Source organism: Pteropus vampyrus, unplaced genomic scaffold, assembly GCF_000151845.1.
Source record: "Pteropus vampyrus isolate Shadow unplaced genomic scaffold, Pvam_2.0 Scaffold368, whole genome shotgun sequence".
Classification (NCBI taxonomy): Eukaryota; Metazoa; Chordata; class Mammalia; order Chiroptera; family Pteropodidae; genus Pteropus; species Pteropus vampyrus.
The window spans coordinates 225,854-238,057 of NW_011889149.1; the positions used below are offsets into that span (position 1 = coordinate 225,854).

At 38.3% G+C, this 12,204-nt stretch overlaps 1 protein-coding gene across 1 annotated transcript in view; it reads left to right on the forward strand.

Moving 5' to 3' along the window:
• Nucleotides 1–5,324: 5,324 nt before the first annotated feature.
• The window catches only part of ARPIN (actin related protein 2/3 complex inhibitor), a 31,386-nt gene continuing 24,506 nt past the window's right edge, over nt 5,325–12,204 (forward strand). Inside the window, exons 1-2 of the mRNA XM_023522982.1 lie at nt 5,325–5,531; nt 10,052–10,125. Coding sequence (XP_023378750.1) covers nt 10,088–10,125 — 38 coding nt within the window. The 5' untranslated portion in view covers nt 5,325–5,531; nt 10,052–10,087. The remainder of the gene's footprint in view (nt 5,532–10,051; nt 10,126–12,204) is intronic.

The window sequence follows — 12,204 nt, forward strand, 5'->3', positions numbered from 1 at the left end:
CACAGTTCTAAGTATGCTTGATATATATTAACCCGTTTAATCCTCATAAGAGTCCTGGAAAGTAAATATTATTATGACTGTATTTTAGTATAGTGATATTTTAGAGGAGAAAACAGGCACAGAGTGGTTAAGTAACTTATAAAAGGTCACACAACTAGCTACATGTAGAACCGGGACAATCTAAAATCTGTGTTCTTAACCAATATGCTATTCTATGTGCCTGGCCAGTTTACAATGACTTTTGGTTATTTACATCATTCAGATTTAGCATCTAGATTCGTGGGACAATTTCTTCCTATAGCACAATGCCACATTGCTGTAGAGTCCTCCAGTTATAAAGTGATGGCTTTGCAGTCACACTGCAGCCACGTGAGCACATATCGTCATTTGTCTTCCGGGTCAGGAGGCCTAGCCATGAACTGGCAGGCCTGGCCATGCCCACCACAGCCTCAGTCAGGACTCAGGGGTAGAAGCTAGACTGCACCACAGAGCCTGGGCTGAATCTGGGAATCTGACCAGCCCCAAAGTAAGGGGATTTGACACAGGTCAGCTTCACACCTCCCAGAGTGACAGCAGAAGGCTAGGCAGGGCCAGGCCTCCCAAGACAGCCTGGGATCTGCTAGACCACAAGGGTGTGCAGGGAGGGGCAGCACAGGGGGAACCTTTTAAGGCAGTCACCTCACCCCTGCTAAATAGGGCCTGATCAAAGTCCAGCAGCTCCTCACCCCCAGGCTTAGGGTGTGTGAGAGGAAGTGGCAGAGAAATCTTCCATGCACGTGAAAGTACATGCAGAGCCACGCATGCTTCTTATCCACTGCAGTCAGAGGATTAATCCATTCACAAATAATTAGGTTCTCTCTTTCTGTCTTTTTAAGTGTAAGTGAAGCTGCAGTGAATAAATTTCACTCCTTCTACCAAATTCGCCATTTTTTCCAGGTCTTCCTTTATGTTTTCTAGTAGAGTAGTATAGTTGTTATATAGGTGTTCCACATTTCTTGTTAAATTTATTCTTAGGTATTTTATAGCTGTGATTATTGTGAACTTAAGGTATATTTATAAATATATATAATGGTTTTATATTTTTATATTCTCCAATCTGCCCACCTTTGTTCTTACATGCCAACTTTAATTCTAGGTTAAAAAGCCTTTTCCATTCCAAGATTATGGAGCTATTTGCTTATCGTTTCTTCTAAAACTTATGTTTTTACTTAGTATCATTAAACGTTTTTTGTTTGCATTTAAATAATGTAGAAGTTTATTTAGGGGTTTATGGTATGAGGTAGAACTCAACTTTATCTTCCAAATTATTAGTCAGTTAGTTGAACCAACGAAATGTATCGAATTACCCATCTTTTCCTCACTGATTTGAAATCTCACCTTTATCACATATCAATCAAAGTCTTATGTCTGTTGAATCTCTTTCTCAGTTTTCTATTCTGTTCTATTGATCTGTTAGTTTATTCCCAGGCCGACACTACAAAATGACTTAATTTCTTATTAGAAAAGCAATAAAGGCTTATTACAGAAAGATCAGAAAATACATGGACACAAACAAACCTAACAGAAAACACTGGTGATTGCATCCAGGGATAAGTACCATATTACCTTGGTTTACATCACTTCAGATCATTTTATTTATATAAACATATGTAGATATATATTCATACAGTACAATTAAGGCCATGCCATATGAATAGTTTTGCAAATTTTTTTCACTTTGTAATACTTCAGGACTATGTTTCCTTGCTAGTAAATACTCTTCTTTTTAAAACTTTTTTCTTGTAAACTATAACATGCATATAGCAAAGTACACAAAACAAGCATGTTTAGCTCAAATGATTTATCACAAAGTGAACATCCAATAAACTCAAGTCGAGAAATACACAGTGTTAGCACTTTGGAACCTTATCATTGGGCTCTCTCTCGTGGTCACTGCTTCCTGACACAAAGATAACTTCCTTGCTTTCCTTTTAGAATCTTACAACCTAAAATTTCATCCCTAAACAATATAGTTGAGTCTTGTGTAATTTTTGAGCTGTGTGTCAATGAAATTGTACAGTCCATGAATTCTTTAGTGATTGGCTTCATTCACTCGACATTATATTTATAACAAGCATCCATGCTGTCGTAGCAGTAGCTCATTCATTTTCATGGCTGTATAGTATTCCATTATAGGACTCTACCACAATTTATTGATAAGTTCTACTTTCCACACATATTTGAACTGTTTCCAGTTTTTGAACTATTATGACTAGAACTATACATTTTTTTGTTTCTATCTTTTGGTGTATATATACACATATTTCTGTTGGTTATGTAACTAGGTATGGGGATAGCTAGATCACCAGGGTTTACGTATATTTAGCTTTCATAGATACCAAAAGAGTTTTGCAAATGATCATACCCTCCCACCAGCTGCATATGAGAATTTTAGTTGCTTCCTGACCATGTTAATTAATTTATTTTTTAATTAAAAATTTTTTTTGCGAACTGCCACCTGGATCCCAAAGCTCCTCAAAATGTACTTTTTTTCATGGGTGGCTGCCAAATTGTTGCTTCTATGGAGGGCATGCTGGCTAGATACTGCCTGTTCCACTATCTTGCTGACATCACGCTCATTAATTCTCGATTATCAATAATTTTTAAAGTTAGCTCTTCTGATGGGTAGATAGTGGCATCTCATTATGGTTTTAATACCATTGCCATCATGACTATAGATTGAATACTTTTCATGATGTCTATTAACCATTTAGATATTCTTTTTGTGTGTGCAATACTTATTCATGTCTTTTGCGCTTTTTTCTGTTGGATTGTCTTTTTTCGTTATTGACTTTTGAAGTTCTTCTTATTTTCAGGATATGAGTTCCATTTCTATTATAGGTGTTTCAAATATCTTCTCTTGCTCTATGGTTTACCTTTATACTCCTTTTCTAAAACAGCTTTATTGAGATGTAATTCACACGCCATACAATTCACCAGTTTGGAGTATGCAGTTCAGTGGCTGTTGGGGTATTTGCAGTTATACAGCCATCACTGCAATCACTGCTTTCATCACCCCAAAAAGAAACCTAACACCTCTTAGCTGTCATCCCTTAGTCTGCCCATTACCTGAGTCCTAGGCAACCACTAATCTACTTTCTGTTTCTACAGATTTGCCTATTGTGGACATTTCATATAAATGAAGTCTCAATATGTGTTCCTCTCTGTTGGCTTCTTTCTCTTAGCATGACGTTTTTGAGGTTCATCCATGCTATAGCATTTATCTGTATGTTATTACTTTTTATTTCCAAATAACGTTCTATTGTAGGGATCTACTACATTTTATGTGTCCATTCATCATTTGATGAACATTTGGGTTATTCTCCTTTTTGACTGTTATGAATAATACTGCTATAAACATTAGTGTGCAAGCTTCTATATGGACATATGTTTTCATTTCTCTTGGGCATGTATGTGTATGTGTGTGTGTGTGTATATATATATATATATAATTAGCCACATTTCTAGTGCTTGTTAGCTACATGTAGCTATTGGCTACAAGGTTTTTGGCCTTCCCCTCACGTTTATATATATAATCCACTTGAAATAGATTTTCGTATATTGTATGAGATAGGAGCTGAGTTTCCTTTCATTTTCCATATAGATATCCACACCATTTATCGAGAAGACCAGCTTTTCCCTATGGGTCTGTAGCGTCCTCTTCATTGTAAGTCAAGATTGTCTAACAAGAATTCTTATGTAGGAACTTGGCACATGCAGCCAGCGTTGAACCAGAGAGATGCCAATCCAAATTCTTGTAAATGACGAGCATCTCATACAAGAGATTTCTTTTCACATTAGCAACTAAACACATCTGCCAAGTAAGAGTGAGTAGCTGAAAGCCAAGTACAAATTGTAAATTATTAGAACACTGTCACTTTTAATGTGAAAATAAATGTAAACAATTGGATCAAGCTATGCACATGTTTATACAATCACAGCAGAATCAAAACTTATTACCGGTACCTATCATCAGGTAGATTTATTCACCATGTGACTACCAAGGACAGCTATAATATAAAATTTCATTATGCAGTCACTAGTTATATTACCAGTGCTGACATTAGATTTCATCTCAAAATAAAACAAACAAGTAATTATAGTTTTAGTTAAGATTTTTAGTTAAGGCTCATCACTTTAGAAAATGAAAAGAGTAACAAACACTGACAACAAAAGACTTTTGAAAGACCCATCTCTGTCACGATGCACTTGTCTGATGACGGTACGAGGGCCATGAACTCAACTGGCCAAATTATAAAGAGCATCTACATTGCTTAGAATTAGCTAGACCTTTGGAATACAAAATAGGATTTTGAAAAATAAAGTGGACAAATTTTGCACAGAAACCTAAATCAGATGGCCAGATGCTTCATCACTCTACATTCAACAAAAAGGTAGAACTCTCTCTCTGCAGAGCCAGGATAAACAGTTGAAATTCTCTGCAGGTATCTATCGACTCTAACCATATTTATTGGTCTATTGAACACACTCTTACATGTGTTTTTGAACACACCAAAAGTTTTGGTTTGGATGTCGTGATTATCTTTGAACATGACTATATTCACAAGAATCTTAAACCATACCACGCGAGCCCCCTCTGAGAAACAGAACATTTCTTAAAACAGTGCTACAGATATATTCACTCTGCGTGAATTTTCTTATGCCCAAATGTGGAATGGATAAGTCACAAAATAAAACAATTACCTAGAGGAGAGGAAGGAGACGGAAAAGGGACAGGGCTAAAAGTCACACTTCCCTCAGTATATCTGGTTTTGTAGATTTGACTAGAAATATGGGAATGTTTAACATAAGAGTGAAACAAACATAAATCAAAATGTATTGGCAATTTGTGTTCTCCTTTCTTTTTTTCCTGACTAGTCTATCTAAGGTTGATCAATTTTATTGATCTTTTCAGAGAACCAACTTTTGGCCTCATCGATTTTCTCTAATGTTTGCCCGTTTCCCATTTTATTGATGTCTGCTCTTATTTTATTTCTTTCCCTCTACTTTGAGTTTAATCTGTTCTTCTTTTTCTCATTACTTAAGGTGGAAGTTTGGTTTTAGAAATTTCTTTTCTAATACAAATATTTGCACAGCTGTAAACTTCCTCCTAAGAATGTTGTGTGTGTGTGTGTGTGTGTGTGTGTGAATGTGAAGATTTCATTTTTAAATTATAAAACCAATTTCTTGAATAGGTACAGGGATAATCAGATTGTCTATTTCTTCTCATCAGTTTCGGTAATTTGTGTTTTTCAGTGACTTTTCAAGGAATGTGCTGGGTGTTCAACGAGGCTCTTTCACTCAGGCTGGCTAGAACTCAAACATCTCTGAGCCCTGAATGAGCTGCAGGAATCATTCAGCGTCCAGCTTTCTGACAGTGTGCTTTGCCTGCCCTGCAAATATGGACGCCAAGTGTGCACGTAGCTTTGGAGGTGTCGCTGATTAACAACCAGTCTTCTCAGTGGACAGAGCTAGGGAATATATCTATAAGCGTAAGTCTACACACCAACTTATGCCTATATATATTTCTTTATCTATCTGTATTGAAAACCATGAGGTCACATGATACCTCGAATTGCAGTCCAACTCCCCAGAGTACATTGTGGCATTCTCTCCTTGCATATTCCTAACTCCCTTCTCTGACCTTGTGAAACTTGGTTTCCACTATCTTTGATATATTAAATTACATGATAATTGCCTTGTATGTAGCTAATCTGTTATTGCCATTGCCACTTCTCCCCCATGGACGTCTTCCTCAGCAATCCTGGGCTCTATGTCCCCAGGAAGGGCCACCTACCCCAACACAAAACCCTTTTCACCCCTCACCTCATGCCAGGTTGTACCTAGCCTTGATGGCCTTCTAACCTAGTTTAGCTCTTGTAGCATCTATTAGATTTATCTCTCCTACTATTTAAATACTTTAATTTCTAGTGTGACTCTATGGCAAACCTTCTCAGACCTCGTGATATTTTTTTCATACCCTTATAGTTGAATATTTGGCTGGATGTAAAATTATAGGTTTCTAAATTCCTTTCCTTCGGTTGTTTGTAAAGATTCAACTGCGTTTCCGCATCCTGTACTGCTATTGAAAAATTGATGGAAATCTGATCTTTGTTCCTTTGATAAAATCTATTCTTTTTCTTGTAAACTTTAAAGTTCATCTTTGACATTCTTAAATTTCATTATTATTTCTCTAAGTATGGGTTTTCCTTTTCTCTCTTCTTTGACTCTCGTGGTTTCTTTCAATCTGAAGTCTCCCATCTTAGTTTAATTCTAGTGAATTTGTCTTCATTATTTTTTCAATTATTTCCTACTCTCCAATTTTTCCCCTCTTTCTAGAGTTTCATCTTTCTTTTCTGTTTATGTTTTCTATTGGCTCTACATTTTTGTGATTGGCAGAATAATGGCCTCCTAAAGATGTCCACATCCTAATTCCCAGAACCCATGAGTATGTTAAGTCACGTGGCAAAGGGAAGATAAAGTTGCAGATGGAGTTACAGAGGCAATCCTGGGTTATCCGGGTCGGCCCCGTGTAATCACGGGAGCCGGTAAATGGGAAGAGGGAGGCAGAAGAGGAGAATCGGGGGGAGACGTGACTATGGCAGAAAGCACAGAGATGCAATGTTGCTGGCTTTGAAGATGGAGGAAGGGGCTGTGGGCCACAGAGCGAGGGTGGCCTCCGGAAGCTGGAAAAGGCAGGGGAACAGATTTACCTCTGGAGCCTCCAGAAAGGAACACAGGCCTGCCGACACCTTGATTTCAGCCCAGTGAGACCCGTGTCCCACTTCTGACCTACAGAACTATAAAGCAGTAAGTTTGTATTACCAAGTTTGTGGGAATTTGTTCCAGCAGCCATAGGAAACGAATATCTTTTTGTTAAAAATGATTATACTTTTTAAAAATTGTTTTTCTTATTTCTTTTCCTACTGTTTGTTAATCACATTTCTTTATTTCATTTTTTTTTCTCACTGATGGTTTGCAAGCTCTAGATCCTATTTTTGTTATTCTGGTGGTTACCCTTAATGTTTTCAGCTTTTTTCCATGTTAGATGTACACTTAGTATAAGAACCAATCATTGCATAAGTTTTGTTATGAGAAATAGCAGTCTCCTCCATCCCTCCCCCACTTCCTCCTCTGCAGCGGAAACCACTTTCACTCCTTTAGCTGATTCTTCTCACAGTTCTTTATCTCTAAATGATATGCATGTATTGCTACTTCTTGATTTTTCAGTTTTAGTCATCATCTGTTGACTTTCCACCGGAGAGGATGAAGATTGAATTCTCACTGTCAATACGTGCTCGCGCGCGCGCGCACACACACACACACTCCTTCCCAATCTTTCCAAGCTGGTAGGAGGTAGGAGAATGAATGAATAAACTTTGGTAGGTTCAAATAATAGAATATTAGATAGCTGTGAAAATGAATGAACTATAGTTCCAGACAACAACAGTCACAAATCATGATGAATGAAAAAAGCATATCTTAGACAACCACAAAGAGGGATACTCTATAAGATTCTAAACCAAGTAAAACAAAACAATACGTTGTTCATGCACCCATGTATGTAAAACGACTATTTTTAAAAGCAAAGGAATGATAAACACAACATTCAGGATGGTGACTACCTGTAGGAGGCTGGAGGATGGAAAGGCAAAGAACCTGTAAATAGTTATTGGTTGGTTGGGTGGTGGGTTTCAGGGAATGTTCTTCACAGAAATACATGCAAATCAATGCGAATAATATGAGCGAACATGCATGAGCTATGCAGCGATCATGCGTTCTTAACCATTTAAAGACGTTCACAACCGTATTGGGCACCATGGCAAAAATTCTGGAAAAGCATATCGAATTAAATTGTTTCACAAATAATTTCCTCTCCTCCATTTTCTTTTCCTAGACTAATTTTTTGAGCATTGGCCCTCCTGGATTGATCTTCTATTTTCTATTTTCTCTTCTATTTTCCATCTCTTTGTCTCTTGCTCTATTTTCTGGGAGATTTCCTCTATTTCCAACTCTTCATTTCTAATGTTTTTAATTTCCAAAAGCTTAGTTTTTATTCCCTGAATGTCCTTTTTCTTTGCAGTATATCCTCCTCCAATTTAAGCTCCAGGATTCAACTTTCTTGGGTCTCCTGTATCATATACTGTTTGTCCATCTATTTATTATCTTGTTATTATTCTCTCTACCATTCTCCACTTCTTTGTGGGTATTTGCCTTTTTAAAATACTGCAATTTTTATTAGTTGTTCAGGAAGTTCTCTATCTTTAAATTTTTAATGTAAATATTTAGAACTATATTTACATATCAGCCCTTTGATTTTATATCACACCTTCAAATAGGACAAGAAATCCTTTACCCTTTTTCTCCCTTCCCTTATTTCTCCCCCTCTTTCCACCTCTCATGTGGAATAATCAGATTCTCATTCCGGAGTTTTCTCAATGCTTTCTTGGATTTATCACAGAGTTTTACTGGCTTCTTTGTCCCCCAGTACTTCTAACAGCTTATATTTTCCTCTTGGATTCTATATTAATTATCTACTGCTGTATAACACATTGCCATGTGCTTAGTGTTTAAAACAACATGCAAGTGTTGTCTCTCTGGGGATCAGGAATCCAGGCAGGGCTTTGCTGGGTCCTCTGCTTCAGGGTCTCTCATGGGCTGCAGTCAAGGTGTTGGCCTGGTCTCGGTCTCATCTAAAGGTTTGACTAGAGAAAGACCCAAGACTTGGCTCCTTTTGTGCTGTTGGACTGAGAGCCTCATTTCCTAGCTAGATGTTGCTTGAAGGCATCCTTAGGATCTTTGCCACGCGGGCATCCCCATATGGCAGCTCACAACATGTCAGCTGGCTTCCTTGAGCAAGCAAAGGAGAAAATCTGCTAGCAGCTCAGAAGTCAGAATCGTTTGCTGTGTTTTCTTGGTTAGGAGCAATTCATAGGTCCCACTCACACTCAAAGGGAGCGGTTTACACAAGAGAGTGAGCACCAGGGTTGGGGATCATCCTTAGGGCCATTTTAGTATCTCTGCCACAGATTCCTGTTTCTTCTTGTTGGAGTGTATCCTCTAATAATTCTCTCATATGTAGCTCTTGGTGGTAAAATATCTCAGATCTCGAAAGTCCGAAATGGATTTGTTTTGTCTTCCCACTTGACTGGTAGAGATGGGCATAGAATTTCTGGCTCATAATGTTTTTACCCGCTCAGAGCTTTGATATTTATTATCTTCTTGCATCCAGTGTTGCCAAAAGAAAGGCTGATATCAGTCTAATTTTTTGTCCCTTTTTAGTTGATCTGTTTTTTTTTTTTTTTCTCTTTTAAGGATTTCTCTTTGATCCTTGGTGTGAAATGTCACTACACTGTGCCTAGCTATAGATCATTTTTTTCTTCCTTCTTGATTGGTTTATCTTTCTGCTCTGTGGTTTGCATCTCTGCTTTGAGGTTTTTAAAAAATATATTATTAACATCTGATTGTCTACTAGCCAAAATTTCTAATTAATTGTTATTATTTTTTAATGCAAACATCTCTTATCCATCCAAAGGTATTGTTTGTAATTAATCTAAAGTCTTATAGTTTCTTCTGCTTGTTGGGTTTGGTATCTCTATTTCAAGGTGTTGTTAATCCTCAAATATTTTTTGACTCTTGGATATGTGGTTGTCTTTGTGTTTGGGTGTATCTGTCGGCTTTCACAGACGGTTCTGGCAATGGGCTACTGGTAGGTATTCCTCACTTATTGCTTCCTAACCGAACCCTGATTATATTTGGGCAGTCATATGCCCTACCAGCTCAGGTAACAAATCACAATCGTAGTAAGGCGATTGTTGTAATTTCAATGCCTCTTTTCCCCAGCCTCCCTTGCATCTAGAGCTGGCATGTGATAAAGTTCTAGCCAGTGAGATACAAGTAGAAGCCTACTGAGAAATTCTGGGAAATCTTTTACTTTATTATAAAGAGGACACTTGTGTGAGGAAAATTCAGTGATACTGTCTCTTTCCTTTTTATTCTTCTTTGGACATAGGCTTGATGTCTGGAGCATAGAAGCCATTGTGTGACCATGAGGCAGCTACACACTAAGGACGTTCAAGTGGAAAGGTAGGAAACCTGTTTTCTCAACGGTTTTGAGTCAGTGGTGCCAAACCTGAAACCTCCCCTAGACATCTTGTGATATGATTTAATTAAATATCTTTTTTGCTTGAGTCACTATTAATCAGATCTGTTATTATTTGTTAAACATTCCTGACAAATATGGCCAGCGTGTGAATGTTGTAACTGTTTGCTACATCCTGAATCCTGTGATTATGGTAGATACATGGAAGATTCTGCTGGGTCGGGTGAACCAGTAGCTTTTATGCCTTTGGCTAAAGAATCTCCTTCTTGGCTCTAAGTAGTAGAAGGCCGTTCAGGTGCCCACCATTCTACTCCTGGCTGTAGGCAGATGCTTCTGTCCTCTTCTTGGCACAGTCAGGGGAGGACAGCAAAGAGCAAGTTTCCAGCCCTCCTGTGATGCCTCAACCAACCACCTTCAGGTAGCCCAAGAGCTTTCTTCTATTTTCTATATCATTTCTGAGTTTAGAACCTCTAAGTTTCTCTTGACTTCTATAGCAGCTTTCTCTTGCATGTGGTTTATGTCATGGTTTCCTCCTTTAGTCTAGCCTCATTCTCCCTCTGTCTTTCAAGGATTCTTGATCATTTCTGGTCTACTGAGAGCACTCGTTTTCCAGTGTTACCAGTGTGTGTGCATGTGTGTGTGTGTGTGCGTGCGCACACGCGCACACACGCATCTCTGCGTATGTCTGCCTATGTTACATTTGATTCAGTAATCATGATTTATATTCATGAAAAGAGTCAGCCTTATTTTGAAGTATCTAAACCTTCTTCTAGAAATCTATCTAAAGAAATAGCAGAATTGTAGTCAGAGTTTTATAGTCAGAGATCGCCTTTCCAGTGTTGTTTATGTAATAGGATTGGTATCTCAGGATGTGAGTCTAAGATCATGAGTTTCTTTCTGTTTGACTTGAAGCATCCACCTGCCTTGAGGTGGAAGAGGAGGTGTGGGATGGAGAAATATTAAGGTTTACTTTAACTCATCATTTCTAAGATTTACATTTCTTTGAAGCTGGGATGTGTCCTACAGTCATTGTCGGCTGACAATAGCTGTTGGCTAGGCAGCTGTCACGATATGGTTGTCATTGTCTGCACATCTGCAGACTTGGTCTGAAAACCTTCTATTAACACCTCATATGTTAATAGGCCTGGGAGATGCAGCAAAAAAAAAAAAAAAATTGCAGGATGGGTGTCAGCAGCTCGGAAGAAAATTTTAGAGGCAGTGGCAGATCTCTTAATCTCTGGGTTAAGAGCTCCTGTGTCAACGGCACTCTCCAGGCACAGACAATACTGTGGAGAAAGACTCCATCATCACCAACTCTAGTTGAAAAGGGATTCGAAAGAATCATTTTCTGCATCAGCCTCTCCTGTAAAGAAGTTTTAGGAACACTCTACAATTTATTTCGTTTCTCTTTTCCTTTTTACCTATTCACAAGAGTGATATATGGTAAAAATGTATGTCTGACTAAATCTAAAAAGAGCTTTTTCAAAAAGTATAAACCCAAATCCTAAATGATAAGAAAGTATTGTTCATAATTTAATTGGCAGCTTGCTTTTCTTTCTTGGGAGTACCTAAAATAACAGTGCATCTTATAACTAATGGCATTCATTTCAGTGAAGTGCAAAATTATAGAAAGAATGAAGACAGAAAGAAGGAATTAATACCCAGCTTCTGACATTCAAAATAGAATTATGCGGGAAGACATTAGCCTTGCAAAACGTGTGTCTTTCTTAAAGGAAGATCTAAATTATTTTCTTTGGATCCTAGGCACACTCACAACCCTCCTCCTTTGGCATTTCAACAGCCAAGCCCAGAGGACTCAGCCTGCGGGGTCCTCCCTAAGTGGAGAAACCTTCCCGCTCTGGAAAGTGGGAGGCTTGCGGCCCTGCACTAGAGGGACAGAAGTGGGACAGGAAGAGCACGGTGGAAGCCTTTCTGAAACAATGGAGGAGAAGGAGAAGGAGGAGGAGGAGGAGGAGGAAGAGAGCAAGTCAGGCAGAAATGAGACCTGAGTGAGTTAAGTTAGTAACTCAGTGACACCGTGGTTGAGGGGGCTTTGCATCTCT